This window comes from Telopea speciosissima, chromosome 4 (assembly GCF_018873765.1).
Source record: "Telopea speciosissima isolate NSW1024214 ecotype Mountain lineage chromosome 4, Tspe_v1, whole genome shotgun sequence".
Taxonomy (NCBI): domain Eukaryota; kingdom Viridiplantae; phylum Streptophyta; class Magnoliopsida; order Proteales; family Proteaceae; genus Telopea; species Telopea speciosissima.
Window position 1 is genome coordinate 29728160 of NC_057919.1, and position 26831 is coordinate 29754990.

Consider the following 26831-nt stretch of genomic DNA (forward strand, 5'->3'; position numbering starts at 1 on the left):
ACTTCGTCATAAACTTTGATCAAACACGTTTCTCATGATTAGTTTTCAAAAAATTTAAATAAATTATATGTTTGAAAAGGTTCACTTAATTTTATCCATAGCTTCCCTCATAGAGACTCTTTGGAGAGTATACCTTCTAAATGTGGGTAGCTTTAGCTATTTAGTTACCTTAGTTATGGAGCATAGAAATGGTAGAGTAATTCTTGATGTATCATGAAGAATTATGCATCAAGAATTACTAACCTTAGTAACCTTAGTTAGATTTTCTTTTTGCCTCCTAAACTTCTTGATGTATCATGAATGTCCTGTGGGCCAAAAGGACATTTCTTCCCTTTGTCATTAACTACTTCCCCTACATGGATATGAATAGAAAGTCCTACAAAGACAAACATCTAACTGGAAAAAAATAAAGGGTTGAAAATGTTTACTTAATAAAGCCTGGATTTGAAAGAAAAGTAGTTATTGAAGCCCAATTTGAATTAAGTGAGAGAGAGGAAGCTGAACATAAGTTGTGATGATGACATTTAGAAGGAAAAACATGAGGATGATGAGCAAGGCCCACACCACAATCTCGACAATCCATCGGCCATGGTGCCATGAATCTCATCTATCATTCTGGACCTTCACACTAATCATTATAATGGCAAATGTTGCAAAAAATAAGAAATTTCCCTAGCTGTCACGAAGGACAGCATTTGTTTGAAACCATTCCTTAGTGTGAGCAGAGGTGTTTATCCCTGTAAACAAAAAAGGAACAAGTTGATGCACAAGTGAAGTGTTTACTTTGAAGGCACCATTCCAAAATTCTACCAAAAGAAAAATAGCTAGGGATCATACTACAAATAATTCTCCCAAAAATTATTATAAAAAAATGTTAAAACCGCTTCTCTAATCACGAAGTAAAGTGAAAAGCTCTTCACAGACCGCAACTGATATTACAAATTCACAAAGAAAGGTAACAAGAGCATGTAACTTAATCACATATCTCAAATCACTGTCCATGACATAATAAAGAAACTGAGGCAAGAAAAATAGGAAAACACCTTCTATTACAGTTGTAAGAACTCAACCCACAAAGATCTTCTTCGTCCAAAAATCCTTAAGAGTCAATAGTTCCCTTTGGTATGGTACGCTTGATTTCAACCTAAATTTACCAGCATAGATACCAAAGCAGTGCAAAACCAGGTAAACAACTGAAGATAAAGCAACTGATATATCTTTAAGGAGAAAAAAGGATCAGGGGAGAAAGGAGATAAAGTCAAATGCCTGAGAATTATGTTGAGATCCTTTACAACTTGGCCATCAACCATTATCTACAGAACAGGAGATGTCTTCGTAATAACTAATAATTTGTAAGACAAATAAAATAGGGAAAAAAAAGAGAGAGAAAGGTATATATGGACTCACCCTTCGAGGTAGGGGGGTTGAGTTATTGTGCTTGACTGAATAAAACTCTACCAGCCAGGGTTGTTACAACTACGTAGCATAAGGTTTTAGCTCAGAACAAACAATAAATGGGAAGATCTGACCATAAGATTTGAGAACAGAAACAATTGATTAGAAGCAGAAACTAAACAGACCAGTGTTAGAAGAAAGGACACCATCCTATCAAAGGGGAAATCCTGGCCCATCAACGGGGGCATGACTTACATCCCAACAGATCAGTATTCTTGATTGAATAGGCTTGGTTATGATCCAACAAGTTATTGGGAATACATTGTATTTATTGAGTTCACAAACATTATAAGAACATCTAAACCTAAATAAGAAATGGGTTCATTCATATATATACAATGTAAATGCATTTTGGATGACTTATTTCTCTCAAATCATAGAAACACAAATACCTTAATGGGCTGCCAAATCTAGCTACAACAATAAGACTTCAACCCAAAATTCACAAGAAAAATAATGGGGGAAAATACACACTCAAAAAGAGAAAAGATATTCTTCACAAATATAAAACCACTCCAGTTCTCTAATAGTAAGTTATTCAGAAATAGGCTGCTGTCCCTTGGCGGAGGGCCCTGAACCGGAAACCAGATGCGGTAGAGGTAGTCAAACAGCGGCCAGGTGTGGAACTCAGAGTCTCTCAAACACTGTGGGAGGCTGGGACTCGAACACTGTGGATTCAGACACTCACGGCGCCAGTGGCTGTGAAATCCTTGGAGAACGAAGAGTGAGTGTGAATCAGAAAGATGATCGTCATCGAAGAGTCACAAATAGGATGTGAGTATCCAAGTGATTTAAATACATAAGCAAATAAAGAGAAGGGATAGGCCGTTCACAGAACCTTTGCAATAACCCCAACCTACAGAGATCAAAGAGTAGTGGAGCCGGGGTGGTGGTGATAGTTTTCTGCAGGAGATATCGCTCGAGTGGTTGCAATCGAGATCATAGAGATGGTCGGGAAGAGAGATAATACCATCCTGCAGAGATTGGGGAGAGAGAGAGAGCTATGGAAACGTGGCAGTGGTGATGATGATCGGCAGAGGGAGAGGAAGAGAGGTACGGGAGGGAATTTAGAAAGGGAGCAAGAGAAAAAGAGTAAATAATTGGGGAGGCGGGGGAAGAGAGTCGTGTGAGATATTAAAAAGATTTTCCGCAATAGAAAATAAGAGGGAGAATCTTGTGTTAGAAGAGAAGAATATTATATTTTTTATAACTGAGAATAATAGAGAATCTCATGTGAGATAGGAAGAATACACTATTTTTATGTGACCAGAGAAATATATTTTAGTTTAAAAAATATATAAATAGAAGGGTACTAAAAATATGGGAAGAATAAAAAAGAAATAAAAAAAAGATGATGAATGAGATGGGTTATTTATATTAAAAAGAACGATAAAATAGCCAAGTGAAAGATTTGCCATGAAACATGAGTTCGTGCACTAATATATATATATATATATATATATATATATATCTACTGAGAGGGGGAGAGACTATCCATCGAGTCTACTTCTTCTCTTGGTAGTCTCTCCCTTATTTCTCTCTTCTTCTTGTTTGTTGGTTTCTGGTTTTTGATATTCAACTCGTCACATGGTATCAGAGCACATCTAAATCTGTAACTGAGTTCCTGGTTTCTGCTGGTTTGAAGGTTCTTCGAGGTATAGTCTCCTTCTCGGTTGTAGCAACTGATATGCTACCTAATCTATCACTACAGCCCTACTTTTATGGAATAAATATCAACTAGGGCCTCGTCTAAGTACTGCTTGCTGGGTTATGGAAATCTGGCCTATCTACTTCTATCTTCTACTAGTTTTATGCATAGTACTATATCTCGCAATATATCGGTATCTCGGGCCTACCGAGATATCCGAAATTTGGCGAAATTTCGTCGAAATATTGCATTTTTTCTGCAATATTTCGGGAGTCCATCTCGGTGGGTATTTGGCCATATCTAGGCCTGATACGTCATGGACACCCTTATTTAAGCTAAATAAACACATTTAAACCTTCATATTGCAAAAAAAATGAACTCAAAGTGGTGTTTTGGGTTTGCACCCTTGATTGACTGTATACGGTCGGACCCTGTTGTATAAAATAGTTAAATACATATTGTTTAAGTACTAAAAGACATAATAAGAAATTTAAACAAAGTAATGAAACAAAAATAAAGTCAAATGTAGCCTTTAGTTTAAACTTTAAAGTTTAAACTCATAAAGTCATAAGTGCATAAGTCATAACTCATAAACTTCATAATAGTCAATAGTTCAATACTCACACAAAGTATTTCTACGAAATTTACCGAAATATACTGCTCAATACACAGTATTTCTACGAAATATACCGAGATATACCGAAATATACCGAGATATACCGAGATATACCGAAATATACCAAAATATCTCCGAAATTTGAAAATTTTTCATTTCGGAAGCCCATCTCGTCTCGGTAGTGTCGAAATTACCGAAATTTACCGAAATTTCGCGAAATTTCGCGAAATTTTGTACCATGGTTTTATGAAGAATTTGGTGCTGTCCCTGTTCTAAGTTCGATTTTTTTTTTAAGACTGAAGATTGATTGATAATTTGATATCCTATTTTTTTGTTGGCTTGCTCTCATATTTTGGGGATTTGTTCTACTCTATCCGAGGCATTTTTGATCTACCTACTGGAAGATTCTAATATTCTATCCTTCCTACCTGCTGGGTGATACTCTGTTTTTCAAGTTTTTTTTAACTTCATCGACTTTGGCTGTGTCAACCCATCCCTGCTAGGCGGTACTTATCCCTCAATCGTTTATGCCAATGTTTCCGAGGAATTCAACCAACCAGATGTTAAAGGAACAATTAAATCACGGAAACTGAAGAGCTTGTAGGAGCCCGTAGAGGGGGGATATAGGCACTTCAGATGGAAAGCTTGGGGAACTAGAAAGCGAACCCCTCACTACATGATGCAGGGAATGGAGGGGAGGGAGGCTACAACAGTTAGCAACAGGGGAGGCTATTGTAGAAGTGATGAACTCATAGCTACCCATGCTCTTCGCCTTCTCATGCTTTAAGAGAGTTGAAGGAGGTAGGGCATTTCAGGAATTGCGTAAGTGATGATAGAGATCAGGATAGGAGAGGGAAGCGGCCCTCCAGGGCAGGGGCGCTGCCGAACTGGGTGATCGAGGGGCCGAGACTAGATCTCTTCTCTATGGGGGGAGGTTTATTTTGTATCAAGAGTGTGTTGGGGAGGCCAGGGAAGACGGATTGGATCGAGAGGCGATGCCTGCTTATGCCTCTTCTTTATCAATAGGATTCCCATCATTTGCTGTCTCTGGTGAAGGAGACAAGGGTGAGGCACCGAACCCTTTCAGAGCCTCAACCTCCATCCGTCATTAGTAATCTCAACCTGCTGATCAATGGGTTTTTTTTTTTGGTTCTTTATTTATCTACTACAGGGGCTTCTTCAACATATTTTCAGGTCCATCAGACCGGTGGAATTGTTTCTACTTCACTGATCGTCTTTACCAGGTTTCAGGGTGTTTCCAGGCTTCTCAGTTTTGGGATTTCTCCCAATTAAACCATCTGGTCTGCATCAATATTTGGGGATCCCTTCCCCCTTCCTGTTAGTGGCTTCGGTTGTCTTCTCAGCTCAATCAGCCCTGCTACTTCGTGTCTGCAATTTTATCACCTTCTATCAGGGAATTGAGTGCTATCGATTGAAGGTTTTTTTTTTTTCAGTTGCTGCCTTCTACAATATTCAGCCTTATTTAGCTACTGCTATATTTCGTCCACTGTCACATTCAAGTCTTATTTTGCTTCAGCTTCTATGGCTGATCCTAAGCCTTCTGCTGATCATGTTCAAGTTCAGATTACGACCATTAAGCTTAGTGGTATCTCCAACTACTTGCTATGGGCACAAGCTGTCCAGGCCTACATTCATGCGAAGGCTAAGTGTAGATACCCCATTTTTGCTACCCTTCCTCTCACACAGCCCTCACATTTTTAGCTGATACTAGGGACTAGGGTTAATTTGGTCCTTCCACATCAGTCCCGGCATACCAGGGATGAATGGGATTTGATTTAAACACCTTAAAGGGCACATAGGTCATTCCTAAGTCATAAGGTTTGTCTACGAAACCAAAATAATTTTGCCACATTAGCAGAGGTATTTAGGTCATTAGAAATAAATTGGACTCTTTTCTATATTTTAGCAGGACTTGGGAGCGGGCAGCAAAGCCCATTTATATAAAAGGGTATTTTGGTCTTGCAAATAAAAAGCCAAGGGATGCAATCGGTCTCCCTACTAGGGGAGGGCATTCTTGTCCGCGAGAAGAAAAATCGGGCTTAACGTACTTGAGGGTACTTTGGTCAAAGAGAAAAAAAAAAAGCAAAGCAAAGGAAGTCCAAAACGAGAGGGAGGAGGAAGAAGAGGGGACAAGCAAAAGAGAAACGGAGAAATCCCTAGCACGATGATCGCTGCACCTCAACCCCCCACAGAAAGTTCTTCAAGTAGTTAGAGAGAGCACATGGAGGCGCATGGCACCTCAGAGGATCAAGAACGGCGCACACCATACAGTAAGCTGGCGGGAATTTTCTATAGAAGAGAATCAAAAGAGGAGAAAGAGGTTTGGCGTTTTCTGGGTTTGGGAATAGGGGATTTCCAAGAAGTTTTTGGGGTTTCAGTCTGGTTCTTCAGGGTTTTCTTTGTTTCAGGGAGAGAATTCAGAAAAAGAAAGAGAGATTTCATCGGAGGGAGAGATGGAGAGAATTTAGGTTTTGAAATTGTTTTTTCTTTTGGTTTCCTCTGATTTTCTTTTGGCTTCTGAACTTTCTGGTTATCGAAGTTCTCTGTTCTTCTGCAAGTGATGGTGCAGGTAATCTGAGGATTTCTATTGCATTGGTCATTTTCAATATCATGGTAGCTATGGTGATTGAAGGTTCAGCAATTTGATCGAGGCTATTTAGAATCATCTGTTTCATCTCAAGTTTCTAGCAGTGTTTTTTTGTTTTGGATGAATAAAAATTATATTACGAAGAAAAGAGGGGGGATATACAGGCCCGAGGGCAAACTAGAGAGCCTAGAGCTAACTAGGCATCAAAATGGTAAGAGGTAGATCCCAGGAAACAACAATGAGCCTGTTCCTTGGGGAGTCCTTTACATTAACAATAGGAAGAGAGCTAATTTTAGAGGAAACATCAAAGGAGATGGCATTCCAAATCTGATCGAGAGAGTGGGAGTTGGATGTCCATCTTTTAAGGTTGCGTTCCATCCAAATATGAGGGATGGCGGGACAAAAAGCCAACTTGCCAATAACATCACAAATAGATTTCCCATCAAATGTCATGTCGATCCGGACCCATTCCCTATGAAGGGGAAGGGGTGATGATAAATTTATTTAACCGCAAGTGCACGGATCGTGTGTAGCTAACGGGTCGAACTCAGGGAGGGAGATCTATGCTATTTCCAATCCTAACGTAGGCAAAGTGCGCAACTTATGTCACTAAACTAAACGAATTAAATAACCTGACGGAAAAATAAACCACAAGAATTAAATAAACTAACGAAATAATTAAACTAGAGAAGCAAATAAGCTAAAGATAGGGCGTATACCTGGAACGCTCAATCCCAATGAAGATCGCTCTCCATTCGAACTCCCCGCATCCAAGCTTAAAGGAATCGATTACAAAAGTGAACCAAAGGGATGGGGAATTAAAATTTAAATCCTAAACAACCCTTCTAAAAATAAGACCAAAAAAAAAAAAATCAATTACATAAGAGAAGTCCTAATACATGAGATCTAAAAATATAAAACTACTAACAAAGCTAAAAAGGGGAATTCGGGTATGGGGAATCGCTGTCCAAAGAAAAACTGATCCTAAGCTAATGGAACCAAAGAGATACTGCTGTGTTGCATTCAAGAAGAGAATAGAATAAAAGCAATTAGTGGAAGAAGAACTTAATTTCATTCAATTAGAACCAAAGATTGGAGACATGATGACCGACTTGGGGAAGGGAACTACTATGCATACTAAAACAGAAACTTACAGCCTAAAGAAAACGAATTGGGAAAATTGGTATTGCTGTCCTGTGATAAAAAAAAACAAAAAAAAAACTAAATTAATACTTAGGAAAGGATGGTTGCTCTAAATCAAAATAAGAACTAAAATTGAGGTCGGATTCAAAACGGGAACTAAAAAAAAATTGCAATCCTCAAAACAAAACAGCAAAACAAAAGAAAACTGGGTTCTAAAAACTAAAACGAATCTGCTAGGTTCTAAAACAAAATCAAAATCAGGAATAGGGTTGGGGATTTGCTATTCTAATTCAAAAGAAAAAGTATTAATGTCTCAAACCTGAAATCAAAACAAAAGCTGAATTTAAAAACTGGGAAAGGGAAAAAATTCAGATGCTGTCCTACAAGAGCAAAAATTCAAAACCTAAACTAAAACTAATGAACTCAGAAGAAGAAATGAGAAGAGAAGGACTTACTTGCATTCAATTGAAATCAAAAAGAAAAAAAAAAACATAGCTGGAAAACAAGAGAGCCGAATGGAGAGAAGACTTCTACTATTCAAAACCTCCAATACAATTGAATGAAAAGCCAAAGAAAATGAAAATTGGGAGTGCCCAAGAGAGGCTTGGGTCCCCCCTTTATATCGTGACCGCCCTCTATTTACAATTTCTTCCAATTAAAACTGCCAAAAACATCCCGACCATTTAGAAACCTACTCTAATTAGAATATTACAAAAATAATAAAATCCCATCTTCCTTGTATATGAAGCTACCAAACCGGGACCACTCCTTTTAGAAGGGAAATCGTTGGAGAAGAGAGGTATGTGAGTTGTTGAGAAATTGTAGGAGTTTTTGTGCGCACAAGGCTGCAGGCCGATCCCATCCTCCTAAAATCTCTCTTGTTTTGCTGTGACTTCTAATCCCACGGCTTCCCTATTTCTTCTCTCTTTGATTCAGTTGGGAGAGAGAGATATTGATCTTGAGACAAATTAGGAGAGTCCACTTTGGCTTACCAAATTCGGTGGAGATGAGAGAGAGAGTGAGATGTTGTTTGAGAGAAAATAGGAAAGAGGGAGAGAAAGTAGGAGAGCACGTGAAAGGAATTAGAAGGGATTTGAGAGGATCGTGTGGGGTTTGGAGAGAGAGAAGAGAGATAGAACCCGAGAGGAATTGGGAATTAGAAGGATATGAGACAGAGAAACGTGTGAAAGAGTGAAATTAGATTTTAGGGATGGGGAGAGAAGGATCACGTGGAAAGATTTGGGAAAAACAAAATAAAAAAAATAAAATAGAAAAGTGGATGAAATTCTCTTTTTGAAAATCTCTCTCCATCCTGGCCCTGGATGGACCCAATCCGAGAATTAAAGTTGCTCCAATTAATGTTCTGGACGATATAAGCCCAATATCGGATATCTTCTGAAAATTTCCCAATTTTCTGAAATTACGGTTATGCCCTTGGATCTTCAGTGAAACTTCTTCCCATCTCGCCCTTGATCACATGTGAGTCGATCCATGGGTAGACTAGTGCCTAGATTGCACCAAATCCTTCCTTGGTTCTGGGCTCGGGCTTGCACTTCAACTCATTTTCTGGCCCATTATTCTTTTTTGGCCCAAAAAGAACAATCGCTTGCATGATGGCCTAAACGAATGTGTACTTTTAATGCATCACGTCCATCTTCCTCAAAATTCAGTCCTCTTTACAGCCATGGAAGAAATATGGTGACTTTACGTGTAGATTAGGAGATACAGCTCCCGATAGCCCAGAATAGCATAAAATGACCTAAAACCTGGAAAATACAGAAAAATACCCGAGTAACTCGGTTCAATGTGGTAAAATGCATGCTCTATGCCCTAAGATTTCACACATAAATGTGCTCATCAGATTCCCCCACACTAGAATTTTGCCTGGGTGTCTGGTGTATGCTCCACCATGTCATTCAGGGAACAGTAGTGGAGTAGAAATAGAGTTCACTGTTTGAAGAGAAAGAAAAGTTATTGCCTTAATGCCTGAAAGAAAAGTATGGTAAAAAATGCTCAAAGCCTGAGTCTTTAGTTCTATCGATGCTATGAGTAGTTTACCTGAAGGTGAGTAGTGTTCAGAAGATATGAAGAGATCCCTTAATCTTGATGCATGCTTGTTGCTTGAATTGATGTGGGGTAATAAAATTCAAGTGGGGAGGAATTTTTGGCTCTTGATCTTTAGTTGAGCATTTTTAGAGATTGTGTGCACTATCCTACTTATGCCATAATTAGAATTTGCAACATTTTTGGACTTATTGAATTTTGGGTGTACATTCACTGCAAACACCCATGAGACAAAACTCGTCCACTAGGGGTAACCTAGGGGTTTAAAGGCTTGTTGCACGTGCTAAGTGCAATCGTGATTCCTACAAAAGTGAGTTAGGATTTTTGCATTTTAGGATAGTTTTTGTTTTGTTTACTTGAGGACAAGTAAAATTCAAGTGTGGGGGAATCTGATGAGCACATTTATGTGTGAAATCTTAGGGCATAGAGCATGCATTTTACCACATTGAACAGAGTTACTCGGGTATTTTTCTGTATTTTCCAGGTTTTATGTCATTTTATGCTATTCTGGGCTATTGGGAGCTGTATCTCCTAATCTACACGTAAAGTCACTATATTTCTTTCCATGGCTGTAAAGATGACTGAATTTTGAGCAAGATGGACGTGATGCATTAAAAGTACACATTCGTTTAGGCCATCATGCAACCGATTATTCTTTTTGGGCCAGAAAATGAGTTGAAGTGCAAGCCCGAGCCTAGAACCAAGGAAAGATTTGATGCAATCTAGACACCAGTCTACCCATGGATCGACTCACATGCAAGGTTCTAAGACTCGGGTCTCGATGGCATCTCGGCCAAGCCAAAAACCGAGTCGAGATCTCGGCGAGTTGCTGCATTTTTTTTTTTTTGTACTTGGACCCCCAACTCGGTAGGTTTTACACATATTTTGGGTCTGAAACTTGGTATCCAGCCTATTTCAGGCCATTTAAACACAATGACATGCCCAGATTTGCCAGAAAACAAGTCCAAATATGAGTTTTACTTTGGAATCCTACAAATAGGTGATGATTCTTGAACTGTTGGAGTTGAATCTTCACTTTAGCACTTGAATCTCACTTCAAACAATGCAATCCACCCAAGATTTGAAAGAAAGAGGAAGAAATTTGAGGGGGAGAGTTGTTTGAGTGTTTTCCCTTTTGTTTAGAGCTATGGACAGAACTATTGACATTTCCGAGTTCTGTCCATTGCCCTCTTTTAATAAAAATGGGCACATGGGTCAAATGGGCAATTAAAATGGGTAAAAACCATGTTCTAACCCGATACCTCGAGATCTCAGCGAGATATTGAACTTTTAAAACTAAAAAAAAAACTGGAAAAAATGTGTAACGAGACAATACCGAGATCTCGCCAAGAAAGTGTAATTTTAGAATGCGTATGGCATCTCGCCTCAGGATCTCACGAAACCGAGAAACTCGGCGAGATCTCGCGAGTTCTCAAACCATGCTCACATGTGATCAAGGGCGAGATGGGAAGAAGTTTCACTGAAGATCCAAGGGCATAATCGTAATTCAGAAAATTGAGAAATTTTCAGAAGATATCTGATATTGGGCTCATATCGTCCAGAACATTAATTGGAGCAACTTTAATTCTCGAATTGGGTCCATCCGGGGCCAGGATGGAGAGATATTTTCAAAAAGAGGATTTCATCCACTTTTCTATTTTGTTTTTCCCAAATCTTTCCACGTGATCCTTCTCTCCCCATCCCTAAAATCTGATTTCACTCTTTCACACGTTTCTCTCTCTCATATCCCTCTAATTCCCAATTCCTCTCGGGTTCTATCTCTCTTCTCTCTTGCCAAACCCCACACGATCCTCTCAGATCCCAACTCCCTTCTAATTCCTTTCACAAGCTCTCCTACTTTCTCTCCCTCTTTCCTATTTTCTCTAAAACAACATCTCACTCTCTCTCTCATCTCTACCGAATTTGGTAAGCCAAAGTGGACTCTCCTAATTTGTCTTAAGATCAATATCTCTCTCTCCCAACCGAATCAAAGAGAGAGAAATAGGAAAGCCGTGGGATTAGAAGTCCAGCAAAACAAGAGAGATTTTAGGAGGAGGATGGGATTGGCCTACAGCCTTGTGCGCACAAAAACTCCTACAATTTCTCAACTCACACACCTCTCTTCTCCAACGATTTCCCTTCTAAAAGGAGTGGTCCCGGTTTGGTAGCTTCATATACAAGGAAGATGGGATTTTATTATTTTTGTAATATTCTAATTAGAGTAGGTTTCTAAATGGTAGGGATGTTTTTGGCAGTTTTAGTTGGAAGAAATTGTAAATAGAGGGCGGTCATGATATAAAGGGGGGACCATAGCCTCTCTTGGGCACTCCCAATTTTCGTTTTCTTTGGTTTTTCATTCAATTGTTTTGGAGGTTTTGAATAGTAGAAGTCTTCTCTTCATTCGGCTCTCTTGTTTTCCAGCTTTGTGTTTTTTTTTCTTTTTGATTTCAATTGAATGCAAGTAAGTCCTTCTTCTCTTCTCATTTCTTCTTCTGAGTTCATTAGTTTTAGTTTAGGTTTTGAATTTTTGCTCTTGTAGGACAGTATCCGAATTTTTTCCCTTTCCCAGTTTTTAAATTCAGCTTTTGTTTTGATTTCAGGTTTGAGACATTAATACTTTTTCTTTTGAATTAGAATAGCAAATCCCCAACCCTATTCCTGATTTTGATTTTGTTTTAGAACCTAGCAGATTCGTTTTAGTTTTTAGAACCCAGTTTTCTTTTGTTTTGAGGATTGCAATTTTTTTTTAGTTCCCGTTTTGAATCCGACCTGCAATTTTAGTTCTTATTTTGATTTAGAGCAACCATCCTTTCCTAAGTATTAATTTAGTTTTATTTTTTATTTTTTTTATCACAGGACAGCAATACCAATTTTCCCAATTCGTTTTCTTTAGGCTGTAAGTTTCTGTTTTAGTATGCATAGTAGTTCCCTTCCCCAAGTCGGTCATCATGTCTCCAATCTTTGGTTCTAATTGAATGAAATTAAGTTCTTCTTCCACTAATTGCTTTTATTTTATTCTCTTCTTGAATGCAACACAGCAGTATCTCTTTAGTTCCATTAGCTTAGGATCAGTTTTTCTTTGGACAGCGATTCCCCATACCCGAATTCCCCTTTTTGGCTTTGTTAGTAGTTTTATATTTTTAGATCTCATGTATTAGGACTTCATCTTATGTAATTGATTTTTTTTTTGTTTTATTTTTAGAAGGGTTGTTTAGGATTTAAATTTTAATTCCCCATCCCTTTGGTTCACTTTTGTAATCGATTCCTTTAAGCTTGGATGCGGGGAGTTCGAATGGAGAGCGATCTTCATTGGGATTGAGCGTTCCAGGTATACGCCCTATCTTTAGCTTATTTGCTTCTCTAGTTTAATTATTTCGTTAGTTTATTTAATTCTTGTGGTTTATTTTTCCGTTAGTTTATGTAATTCCTTCGTTTATTTAATTCGTTTAGTTTAGTGACATTATAAGTTGCGCACTCTGCCTACGTTAGGATTGGAAATAGCATAGATCTCCCTCCCTGAGTTCTACCCGTTAACTACACACGATCCGTGCGCTTGCAGTGAAATAAATTTATCATCAAGGGGACTTCTTCTATCTGGCCTGCAATAACTGAGGACCCACTTCCAAATGGAAGAGGTCAAGGGGCAAGAGAAAGCAGGTGATTTGTGTCCTCATAACCATTCCAACAAAGTTAGTAGCGGAGGGAGACCTGAATGTGTCGGTGGATGAAGAAGGCTTGAGTCGGAGGCAGCTGGAGAGAGCGCGCCAAGAGGTGAGACTGTGGCGAGGAATGTGTCCTTTGAACCAAACAACTTTATACCAAGGACAGCGGGCCCCTCTTTGTCTAACCATGTTCCAAGCTGAGAGAGAGTTGAATCTGCTTGAAGGGGAGGGAAGCCAAAGGACAGTGTTGCCTTGGCCACGGGGGTCGGGGGGATGGGGGGGAGGGAGGTTCAAAGATCTTTGAGGGGGGGGGGATCAGGAGCCTCTGGAGATGATGGAAGCTACCAAGGAGAGTCTGTCCAGCCAGGAGGAGTATATATCGCGGGGGCTCACAGTGGAGGAGAGAACCCCAGAGGGATGCCATTTGTCAAACCAAAGAGAGGTAGAGAGGCCATCGGCAATCTTGCAGGTGATAGCATCCAGAGCAATGTGTCGAACTTGAAGAATTCTACGCCATACCCAAGAGGAATCAGAATCGAGACTAACTAACCAAATGGAGTCTCCCCTGAGAGGCCCAGCATAGACCCAAGAGGACCAAATGCTGCCTTTGTTGGTGAGGAGTTTCCAAATAAGCTTGAGAAAACCTGCAAGATTGATATCTTTTATCGTTTTGAAACCAAGGCCCCCTTCAGATTTAGGGAGCCAGAGCGAAGCCCAACTCCTAGGGTGAAGAAATCTAGCAGAGTCTACACCTTTCCAAAGAAAGGAGCACATGATGGATTCTGCCGCCTTGATAGTAGCCTTGGGGAGGCCAAAGATACCATCCAGTAGATGTAACAAGATTGAAGCACTGATCTGATGAGCTCCAATCTACCAGCATATGAGAGAAGCTGGGCTTTCCATAGCTGCAGCCTCTTGCGGAGGAGGTCTAAAATGGGGGAACAATGATGAGTGGTAAGTCTGGCTGGGATGAGGGGAAGGCCTAGGTAGCGGACAGGGGGGGAACCAATGGAGAAACCGGTGATGGAGGAGTGAAGGGTTTTGGTGGTTTCAGGGACCCCGGCAAGGAAGATGTGGGATTTGAGGAGGTTGATACGGAGGCCGGAAAGGCTTTGGAAAAGGCGAATGGAGGACACAATAGACTCTATGGAGAGCGGGTCGGCCTTGGAGAAGATCATGAGGTCATCAGCAAAAGCAAGGTGAGCTAGGCTTATGGGCTTACACTTGGGGATGGGAGAGATGAGGTGGAGGTCAGTTTTGGTTTGGAGGCTACAAGAGAGCATCTCCAGGGAGAGGCAAAAGAGGAAGGGGAAGAGAGAGCATCCTTGATAGATGCTGACCGAAGAGGAGAAGTATCCAGCCGGGCTACCATTCACAAGAACAGAGAAGCGGGGGGAGGAGATACAAGAATGGATCCAGTTGACAAATATGGAGGGGAAAGCCATTTTGAGGAGTGGACTTGGGAGATGAAGTCCCAATGGATGGAGTCAAAAGCTTTGTGAATGTCTATTTTCATGAGGGTGGACGGAGAATGGGATTTGCAGTCGAAGCCACGGACAATTTCTTGGCAAAGAATGATGTTATCAGAAATGCTGCGCCCAGAGATGAAGGCGGATTGGTTTGCACCAACTAGGGAATCTATGACAAGTCAGAGGCGGTTAGCAAGGTTTTTGGCTATGAATTTGTACAGGATGTTACAAAGGGAAATGGGCCTGAAGTGGGCCATGGAAGAGGCACCCGATTTCTTGGGGATAAGACAGAGAAAAGTATGATGCTTTGGATCTGCCGAGGGTTGAAGAAGAAGCTCTTGATGGCTTGGATGAGATCGACACTGATGATGTCCCAGCAAGAAAAGAAGAACCCCATGCTGAAACCATCAGGGCGGAGAGTTTCTAGCAGTGTTGATTGCTTATTTGATTGGCCTTTTAGAACACAATCGGTATTCATCGGCAAGGTAAATCCCTTTATCTGTTTCGTTTCCTGATTTGACTAATTTGTGACTCCTTGTTAGATCTTATCATTTCTTGGCTTTAACTCATGGTGCATGTCTCCAATGGTTCGTTCTCATTTTCCAATTAGATAAAATTCATGGTTTCTTATCATACTCTTTTACTTTTATTTATGATAGAATGAAGCTTTTTTTTCACGATCTTTGATCTCTGTTAGAGTGATTGAATAGAGGAGATTGATTCATGCAATCTCTTATTTTATTTTTATTTCTCATGTCTGATCTCTGTCTTCAATACATTTCTGATTCGGATGTGTATTTTTATTTGAGAATCAAGGTTTTATAGAGTCCACTGCATAGTTCAAAACCTCGGCGAGATCTCGAATATCTCGAGAATCTTGAGCTTGTCGAAACGAGATGACATACGAGACACAAATTATGCACAATTTCGAATAACTCGACCTAAGTTTCGAATATTGCGAGAATCTCGGAGAAATCTCGAATATTTTGAGAATCTCGATCTCCTTAGTACTCATAATATTGTATTGTTGGGACTTGGGAGTTGAGATGTGGAAGACTAGGGTAGTAAGGTGTCTATGACTTATGCATTATTCATTGTACTTGGGTTGGTTGTCTATGTAATATGCATTGTGCACACTTCACTGTATCTTGTGGTTTGTAGTATAAACTGTAAGTGTTTTAACTATTACTTTAATAATTATTCAATATTATGTGTCTTCATCCATTATTGCATAATTTACTTGTTTTACTTGCCAATTATGTCTCATATCATTCAAACATTGTGTAGAATAGGCAATATTACATTAAGGGTTCGGCCTTTACTGCCAACCAAGGGTGCAAATCCAAAACACCCAAAAAAAAAAATTTCAATTTGAAGATTTAAATATGTTTTTTAAGCCTAAAACAAAGTTCCCTTAAAGTTTCCGAGCCAACTATGGCCATCTGCTCACCGAAACATCATTTCGAAATCAAATAAAAGAATGCACTATCTCGCTGAGATCTCGAGAATCTTGACCTAGTCGAGATGAGTTTTCAAACCATGGTCCATTGTACAAGCTTCTTTCCTTTATTTGCTGATGAACTATTAAAATAGCTGAAAGAACCTGAATCACTTCAAATTCATTTTGCTTAAGCTCTGTTTGTTCAAGAATGAAGATCTGAAATTAGTTGTCTTGTAATCATTGCTGCAATAGCCTTTATGATAGTCTCCTATTCTCTTTTAGCTTCTCATTTAATTTTTGTTCTACTATGATGGAATAAGGAGATCTGATTCATACTCTTCTCCTCCTGTCTGGATCCTGTCTTTGATATATTTCTGATTCGGATGTGTAATCTTTATTTGCTGTGTTCCTATGCTGTGGTATATGTGAATAACTCCTGTGCTGAACCAACTATGCAAGTTTCTTTTCTGTGCTATGCTGAACCAATAACTCCTGTATTGTGGCATATATGAATAAATTCTTTTTTGGTGTGATCCATGCTATTTGTTCATACGAAACATGTTTCTTTATCCTATTTTTAATCATCAGGGATATTCATAGGGATTATCTAGTTCTTGTTGAACTTTGCTGTCCATTGGAATGAGACTATTCATTTTGAATCGTCTCTTTAAAGATCGATGCAATCATTATTATCTCATAGTAGTACCTGTTGTGAATTATTTGGATTACAGTTTAGACTTGACTAGTTATGAAATAAGGAGTTTAAATCCATGCATTAGTGTTTAGCTTGGTTCTGGTTTAAGATTAAGCTTAACATATTCAATTTGATCCCAATCTTAAATCAAACGTGAACCATCTAATTGTCTGAGATGTGACATGGCTTCGGATGTGTCATCTTGGGCTGTGCCCTTGCTTGATTCTTAATTCTGAATCTTAGGTCTTATCAGGGTCATATACAGACTGTACACAGCTTGGTTTAATAATTTTCATAAGGATTTTGATTTGTGTGCTTTCACCCAACTTTGTACGGCAAGAGTAAAAAAAACTAGAAGAACAACCTAAAATGTGCCCAACATCCTACACCCATTTGTTCTTCGTAGAATCACCGCCCTCTTCTTCGTAGAATCATGCAACAGTGGCGGGGACAGGTCTGGGTGGGGGCAGGGTTGCAGGGAAGAAAGGGGGTGGGAAGGCATGGTGGAATAGGAGGTGGAGTTGGGGAGGGAAGGCTAGGGAAGAGGGAGGATGGTCAGGGTGGGGGTGTGGCAAAAAACAGGGAATGGGGTGGGGCAGGGTAAGGGGTTGCAGGTAGCAGCCGCGGATTCATTTTCAGATTGTTGGGTTTGTCCCTTATTTCTAATGCCATGACAGTATAATTATATGGAGATGTTTGGGCAAGGGTGCAATGCTTAACAATCTTTTCACTTAATCACTGCCTGTTCCAAATACCAATTGTCTTGATCCCTTCAGAAACCTTGATCAGGTTAGTTTCTGTATTACTTTTCAACTTCTCCACTCACGACACACATCAAATCAGACATCAATTTTATTTGGGTTATTTTTCTAGAGCAGTCTAGTTAGTATGGCTTCTGGGTGGCCGCAGTTTTGTCTCTGTGGGACATAATCTTAAAGCTGGAGCTGCAATTTGAGATAAGAGTCAATAAGCATCTGCACTGTTCGCTGCTGGGTGGGGGCCGGGAGGGCCGGTGGAGTTGGGGGAGGGAGGGGTAAGGGAGAGGGAGGGTGGTCAGGGGTAGGGGTGCGGCAAAGAGTAGGGGATGGGATGGGCTGGGCTGGGTGAGGGGGTTGCAGGTTTCAGTGGCAGGTACGGTTACTGTCCTTTGATGGAAATCAATAACAAAATGTTAGGGGCATTTCAAGTCATTTATTCAATTATTTTTAATGGGTTGTATGCAACATAGGGGTGTCAATTTTGGACCAGAACCGATCCGTACTAACAGGAACCGGAACCGGACCATCCAATAGCTTATTGGGACGGAGCTGGTCCTACTGGTGTACTAGTGATCCGGGTCGATCCTGGTTCAGTTCTCCTAACGGTTCCAGAACCGATAGTCCATTAAGGACCCAGGTAGCACCGGAACTGTTGGAACCGGTTAATATGTAAGTAAATCAAATGAGAATCTGAAATCCCTATATGCTTTAAACCCTAGTACATATAAATAATCCTTGAGAAATAAGAATAGAGGAGACCAAGAGGTGATTCCGTTCAACTCAAGACAAGTTTCTAGGGTTATGGTCTTGTGGAGAAAGAAACCCATTCCGCCATTCGGTAAGAGTTGAAGGCTGGAAGCACATAGCGACGGTCGACGAGTCCTAACGCTACAGGATCAGTTATTTGTAACTGAAGTTACCTCCCCTGATCTCCTCTATACTTCCCATCGATTTCCCTTATTCTTCTCTGTTTTGAATTTTTTTTCCCCTCTCTTCTAGGTCTCACATTATTTTGTTATTTATGCTTGGCTTTCGGCTTCCATTTCCTGCTACTGATCTGAACAAAACTATCTAGTTTCTTTTCTGTTTTATTTCTTATTCTACTACTGTTTCGGTTACTATAATACTGCAACTAAGTAAAAATCAGGCACAGCTATCCATTCACAGGTCAGAAATCTTTATTCATACTTAAAATTCATATGCTCTGTTTCTCTGCTGCTGATAATTAGTACTTCGTTGGTGGTTGGTAATGAGATTGATAATTTTCCTTCAACTGGGTACTCACTACTCAGTATTTGGTTTTGATTCCTTGGATTTATTCCAGAATTTTTCTGTAGACTGAGTTTCATTTTCTTTTTATATTTTTTGAATTTTATAGTGGTTAAAGCCTGTAGTTGTCTTTGATTCTTTCCATTTCTGCAGAATTTTGCTTTAGACATCTTAGTTTTCTGATTGTTTTGTTTCTATGACTTGGGTCTCCTTATTTTCATACTCTTTTACATTATTATCCATGACTGTGTTTGTAGTTTCTTTCAACTTTCAAGTCCTTTTGCTGAATCCTTGTCGGTAGTACCTTCTGGTTTTATGCAAAAATTATCAATCCTTTGCCATCTCTCCCTCTTAGTTTCATGTCTGTTCCTAGTTCTGTTTTAGACTTATGTTCTACATATTCTTGCAAATTTAACAAACCCTTCTGCTAGATCCTGTCATCTTTTTATCAAAGTACTTTTTGTATTGGATTAATTCAAGCCCTTTTGTTGAATTTGCGTACTTCATTGTTTTCCATTCTTCTCTTCTGACTCTTGGGTCTCTAGCTTTTGATTTTCCTTTTCAAATTCCGCTCAACCTTGTTTTGGGTTCAATAATGTTTGGAGTCAATTAGGAACCGGAATTGGACCACCCATTAGTTAACGGTCCTGGATCTCAGATTTGGAGCCGGTAAGTTTATTGGTCCGGTTCTGGTCTTGACAACTTAGTGCCGGAACTGAACCAATTGACACCCCTAACGCAACATGGGGATTTAGTAAATGTTTTCTAAATTAAAATTGGTAGGTGTAAAATAAAATTGGAAGTACACTCGTTTTGTAAATCTTTTTTTTCTGTCTAGTAGATCTACACAATTGTCCCATTTTTTAATGGGTTGCTTTGAGTTTCCCTTCCATATTGTAGAAATGGTTGTTTGAGGGTATTTCATTGTCATCAATGGTGACTTCTTATGTTTTTTCTCTTGCTGTTTTCACTAAAATTGCAGTCAATCTATTCTGTTTTCCTCTTGCTTTAAGACATTATGAAAACTGGAACTGGAGCATACATGTCTGTGACGTCTTTCTCTTTACAGGTCCTAGGGTCCATCAGGTCAATTGGCTGAAAATCGTCTTGCAGAAAACCTAAATCATGAGACAAGGTTTTGAAGGGTGAATTCCTTCTTCCCATTGATCTAAATGAAGATCTATTTATATGTAATTGTATAAAGTATATGTACAAAAATACCCTGATACTGAAGAGAAAAAAAAAAACAGTAAAGCAATATAGACAAAAAAGAATAAACAAAAAATGACTAAATTACACCTTATCTTTACACATCGCATTAGACAGGTGCCGCTAGATTCCTTGGCCAAAAAACAGTAATAACCAGGCATTTCTTTTATATGGATATAACCAAACAATCCCCCATTCCCCCCCCCCCCACAGCTGATCTACAGTTTATTTTTTATTTATTGAACTCTTTTCTTCCATCTTACAATACTGTAAAATGTACTGTGCTTTGATCACACCATCAGGTTAATTTCCGGCCCATGCAATCTTTGTGCTGGGACCTATTGGCTAATGGTTCTCAATCATCTTTATATGAGACTTGTAAAATGGTGCCCAAGATAATATGATGGTTCTTTGTGGATTTAATCTTTGGGAATTGGGACACTGGACATTTCAAAAGTGATGTGTGATTTGTTTATTTTCATTATTCTAGCCACTCTAATGTTTATTTAGGAATTAGTGCATTCAAGTCCAATGGAGAACAAACTGTGATCTCATTTCCTTGTGGTTGCTTAACTTCCAATGACTTCTTAACTTGACAGAAAGAAAGTGATGGAGGACTGCAGTTGAAGGGAAAGCAAATCGTAAGAGAGATGGTACATAATAGTGACAGTGATGAAGATGAGACGTTTTACTACCGCTACTCTTCTGCTACTCCCTCTTCCTCAGGAGCAGAACATCACCCCTCCAAGACCACAAAGAAATCTGGTGGCAGCGGCGGGCTAGCACCATCAAAATCAACGGTTTACGTAAGCAATCTAGACTACAGCCTTACTAACTCCGATCTTTTCACCATCTTTTCTACCTTTGGCAAGGTTGCAAAGGTCACTGTCCTCAAAGACCGTGTCACCCGCCAAAGTCGTGGTGTTGCCTTTGTCCTCTTTGTCTCACAAGATGATGCTCGCAAAGCTGTTCAAGAGATGCATGGAAAGATCTTGAACAAAAGAACTATCAGTGTCTCAATCGCCACTGACAATGGCCGAGCCCCCGAGTTCATACGGAGAAGGGTATACAAGGACAAAACTAGGTGCTACGAGTGTGGTGAGGGTGGCCATTTGTCTTATGAGTGTCCTCGTAATCAGCTTGGACCACGGGAGAGGCCTGTGCCAAAGAAGGTAAGGACAGCTCAGACAGGGAAGGGAGCAAGGCTATGGCTAACAGGCGGTGATGATGATGATGATGATGGTGGTGATGAGTCAGATGGTGCAGAGGGCTTTGAGGATGATAATTGGGCATCTGTGGTTGACACTAGAGGGGCCAATGAGAGGATGATGAAAGAAACTGAGGGTATTGTAGAGAAGAAGATGAAGAAGGAGAAGAAATCAAGTTATTTTAGTGACGAGAGTGATGAGGATGACTAATTTGGTTTCTGTTTCTATGTAAATTTATATTGACAAGATGTTAATAGAAGAACCATATTTCTCTCTTTGTTTCCTTGTGAATTCTCATTTGAGTAATTCAAGAGTAAGTGACCATCTTAATTTGATAATGCATCCTTTGTGTTTTTTTTTTTTTCGTCTTTGGATGTAAATTGGTTTCTGGTTGAGTTCTCGAAGCATTCATTCTTTCAACTTAGAATAGTTTATGGTAGGGTAGTATGGTATAAAGCACCAAAGCATGGTTTGATTTACGATCGACCTTCCATCATCCATTCATTCTAGCCGTTACAAAATAATTACACCATTTAATGTGATCTAACTCATTTCATGTAACAAACTAAGCACCTTTGGGCGGCAGGCCCGCTAGGTCTGAGATCGGAACATCTTTCCCACCCCACTCTCATCAAACTGTGTGAATCCCTTGTACATAGCAAATTCAGATATAGGGCTATGGCTAAATGGTTCTTTTCGGTCTTCATTATAACCTGTTATTTTATCTAGCACCATAGGAATAGGGTCCTACATCTGGCAGCTAAACCAGATCCAATGTTGATACATGCAAGATAATCTACAAAAATAAAATAAGAAAAAGAAGAGAGAGAAGGAGAGAGAAAATAGGAGTTCGGCTTTACAGACAAATCACGACATCTTGGCACAATTGGGAGGCCGTCAGTCCTCTTCTCAAGATAATTTAAGAAATAATTTAAGTTTCAATCCCTATCTTCTATTAAGTTGGATTTCTTTAAATAAGTAGTACAATCTAACCGAACAACAACATAAACCCATGATTTACTCAACACCTAATAATTTCTCCCATCACCACCGTAACTATCCCAATTACTAATAACTTCTTAACTACTTAATAGCAAGGATAAACATTTCCTGCTCCTAGTTTATAATAGCTTATCTATCTAGAGAGTTCAGAGGATCAGTGTTACACTGTCGTCTGACCTATCTTTTTAGAGAACGCTTGTAAGTTTTTCCAAAGAACTTCAACAAAGAAGTATCTTAGGTATTTTTCTTTATGCAACGTATAGTTCGTACAATTCGTTATCTTTCTTTTATTCTGCTTAACGTAGAACAAGATCTATATGATGTCGAACAAGATATACATCATCTTGAATATATGATAAGTTATTTGCAAATTCGTTCTCTTACACCTCCTTCTATTTTAATCAACGGTTAGCTCAGTTGCAAGAAAGGAAAACACTCATTGAACAAAGAATCGAAACTCTTCGGTCGAATTGAGATTATCCTTGATTTCTACTACACTACACAATCTACTTATCTGGATAGTATGTTTTTTCTGAGCACTTTGAGTTAAACCCATATATTTTTGGGAAGTTGATGTCCAAGTAAATCCATAGATTGGCAGTCGGGACAATTTTCCTTCATAATCAAAGACGGTCTTAAGTACCAACTCTATTATTGAAGAATAACAAACTAAATGGATTTAGTAGATTGTTTAGCATCTTCAAGAGGAACAATAGGTCTTTATATGATCATTGTGCCCATATAACAAAAAACAACAAAAATATTCATTCTGTTAGTGATGCAATAAATATGTTAATAGATATAACTACTACTTGTTTTAAGAAAATCGATAAACTAGACATTGAGGTAAAAACTCTCAGTACTATAGTAGATATAGACCTAAAAGAGCAACTATCTGTCTTTCTAGAAGGTTATACTATACCTTCTGATTCTTACCGTTCTTCTTTATATTAAGAAAATTATATTAATGTAATCGAAGAAACTGAATCAATTTTCACTTTTGACAACTCCGAATTTGATCCGTTAAAAGAAATAATGGATTATTGGAAACAGAGATACATCAAAGAAGATGATCTCTTCGAAAAACAAGAAGTATATGGTTACAATTCAAGAAATTCAAACCCAATGAATTAAAATGGATTATTTTTTAAAAAGAGTTACTTGTCATAAAAAAAGGGCATAGATAGATTTAAAATCTATTTTGCATCAGACAAATTTTTTATCAGAACAGATAATCAAGCAGTAAAAGATTTTCTCAAAGCCAAATTGAGACAAGAAGAAAATGCTCGAAAATTTATAAAATTATCTCTGTCAGTTTACTTTTGAGATAGAGTTTATTAAGGGAACTAACAATGTTCTTGTTGATTATCTTAGTAGAGAAAAAGGCTAAAAACAGCCATGGTAGGACAACCACTAGATAAAGGAAAGCAACCATAGATATAACCTCGGAAATCTAAAAAGGGTCAATTACCGATGGTTCCACCCAATTCTACCAAAGGGATTGTAATCAACGATTTTGCTCCGCAAAATGTTTCAATAGGTAGTCAACTTGTTAATACATTCAGGCAACAATCAATTGCTCACACTCCCCTTTCTCAAATCCAGTTCGCTCAAAACCCTTGGTCGAATTACTGGCACGAAATTCCCTATATTGAAGCCTTACAAATCCAAAACAACTTAAGTCTTCAAATACAGGGAGCCAAAACTCCAAACACACCTCCTTTCACTGAAATTCAGCCAATTTCAGACTTCTATAATCCAAATCTTCCTAGAGAAATCTACCAAGAAATCAATGAGACTTGGAAAGTACATGTTACTGAATAGAAAAAACTGTTTCGAAAATATCTCAGGCAACTTTCCACAAAATTGGTAGATCATTTTTCAAAAAAGATCTAGCTTTTCAAAACCTTATTCTCAAAATTGTTAAACAAACAAATTGGGATGATTTTTCTTTTGAAAAAATAAACAATTTTCTTGAGATTTCCGAATTTCTCAATGAAAGCACATTTTCAAAAAATCGTAAATTTTATCAAATTAAATGGATTTTTCTATACGAAAAGTATAAGAAACTTTTTCTGTCAGAACTTTGTTCAAAAATATCTCATTATTGTGAACAAGAGCAATATTTTAAATATAAAAATGCTTTTACACAATATTTTAAAAACATATTTGAAAATCAATTCAATCAACTACGTCTTATATTTTATATACAAAAATTGAACATTGGAAAATTAATGCTATTGAATGGAGATTAGTTGGGAGAATTGTTATCCTTCCCAATTCACATCTTCTGTATGAATTTCCTATGATGATTAAAACCATGATCTACCATTGTACAAAAAAACTGGCGTATTCAGAATCATATTGTCATCGACAGTTTTGGAATACTTAGATGGAGACAACATGATAAGTTTTTCTAATCATATCCGTTTTTTATTTTTAAACAAGTCAGTGAAAACAACTTTGTTGGCCCTCCCAAGATTGAAGACGACATAGCTCTACAATCAGCTAGACAACCGTGTCCTGAGTCGTTATACCGAGGATCACTCATTGAGCTATACAAAACGGCAACAATTTGGTGCAATTCTACAACTGGAATCACTGATGGTCGATGAATTTTTTGTACAGATTTTGAAGTTGATTATATGTTTACTGAAGAACAAAAATAGCAAACTGATATTCTCATCATCAATTGTCTAAAACTTGATCATTTGGATGTACCATATGAGCTATTAATCGAGACCGAAGAACTCATGGAAGCTGATCAATTCTTTCTTAAAGAATAACAAGGGACTGACACTTACTCCACCAACATCGGAGATAGTGTTACTCAGTACAATATTGATAATATGGCTGAAGGATAACAGGTGGGGACAAATAAAAACATCTGCTTTAAAAAATAAAAATATAGCTTTAATAAAAAAAAAGTCTGGAAGCGACTGCAAAGATAACATTCGATCTTATCCTCCAACACACAAAGCAAACAAATAACCATCGACACAGAGGTCACTATTTACTTCACTTTTACTACAATATTAAAGTAACAAGGCATATTTCTATTCATCAAATAGTAATTCTGGATTTCAAACTCTTTCAAATCCGTGGCCTATAAATAGAAGTTGAAGCAGATTGAGAAGACACTTCGCACTTGGTATTTGACAACTATTTGCTCTACTTCTTTCTTTCTTTTGCTTGTTTTAGTTTGGTATCAGAGCAAATAGTTGTAGAGAAGTAGAGAGAAGTAGAGCAAAACTAGAACTAAAGAGAAAATAGTTGTCAAATGCCGAGTGCCAAGTGCCTTCTCAATTTGTTTCAGCTTCTATTTATAGGCCATGAATTTGAAAGAGTTTGAAATCCGGAATTACTATTTGATGAATAGCAATATGCCTTGTCACTTTACTACTGTAGTAAAAGTGAAGTAAATAGTGACCGTTGTGTCAATTGTCATTTGTCTGCTTCGTGTGCTGGAAGAGAAGATCGAATCCTATCTTTGCAGTCGCTTCCAAATTTTTTCTTTATTAAAGCTATGCTTTTCTTTTTTAAAAACATATGTTTTTATTTATCCCCACCTGTCATCCTTCAGCCATATTATCAATATTATGCTGAGTAACACTATCTTCGTTGTCGGTGGAGTATGTATCAGTCCCTTGTTGTTCTTCAAGAAGGATTCGATCAGCTTCCACGAGGTCTTCGGCCTCGATTAACAGATCATATGGTACATCCAATTGATCAAGTTTTAGCCAATTGGTGATGAGAGTATCAGTTTGCTATTTTTGTTCTTCAGTAAACATATAATCAACTTCAAAATCTGTACAAAAAATTCGTCTACCATCAGTGATTCTAGTTGTAGAATTGCACCAAATTTTTGCAGCTTTGTATAGCTCAACGAGTGATCCTCAGTATAACGACTCAGGACACAGTTGTCTAGCTGATTGTAGAGCTATGTCGTCTTCAATCTTGGGAGGACCAACAAAGTCGTTTTCATTGACTCGTCTAAAAATCCAAAACTGATATGGTTGAAAAAACTTGTCACGTTGTCTCCATCCAAGTGTTCCAAAAATATCGATGACAATATGATTCTGAATACGTCAGTTTTTGGTACAATGGTAGATCATGATTTTGATCATCATAGGAAATTCATGCAGAAGATGTGAATTGGGAAGGATAACAATTCTACCGACTAATCCCCATTTAATAGCATTAATATTCCAAGGTTCATTTTCTTGTATATAAAATATAAGACATAGATGATTGAATTGATTTTCAAATATGTTTTTAAAATATTGTGTAAAAATATTTTTATATTTAAAATATTACTCTTGTTCGCAATAATGCGATATTTTTGAAAAAAGTTGCTTACATTTTTCGTTCAGACAAATCCGTTTAATTCGATAAAATTCACGATTTTTTGAAAATATGCTTTCATCGAGAAATTCAAGAATCTCAAGAAAATTGTTTCTTTCTTCAAAAGAAAAATCATCATCCCAATTTGTTTGTTTAACAATTATGAAAATAAGGTTTTGAAAAGCTAGATCTTTTTTGAAATGATCTGCCAATTTTGTAAAAAATTGATCCAGATGTTTTC

General features: G+C 38.3%; 1 protein-coding gene and 1 long non-coding RNA gene across 2 annotated transcripts; one reads left to right on the plus strand and one right to left on the minus strand.

Moving 5' to 3' along the window:
• Window positions 1-503: 503 nt before the first annotated feature.
• Window positions 504-18723, minus strand: LOC122660447. Its single transcript, XR_006332691.1, has 3 exons — window positions 18710-18723; window positions 11393-11395; window positions 504-570 (listed from the first exon to the last, which is right to left on the minus strand). It is a non-coding gene; the product is annotated as an uncharacterized LOC122660447 (long non-coding RNA).
• Window positions 18724-20547: 1824 nt separating this feature from the next.
• On the plus strand, window positions 20548-21665 carry LOC122660446 (U11/U12 small nuclear ribonucleoprotein 31 kDa protein). Its single transcript, XM_043855755.1, has 2 exons — window positions 20548-21514; window positions 21592-21665. The coding sequence occupies exon 1, from the start codon at window positions 20687-20689 to the stop codon at window positions 21452-21454; it is 768 nt and encodes a 255-aa protein (XP_043711690.1). The 5' UTR covers window positions 20548-20686; the 3' UTR covers window positions 21455-21514; window positions 21592-21665.
• The last annotated feature ends 5166 nt before the right edge of the window (window positions 21666-26831 follow it).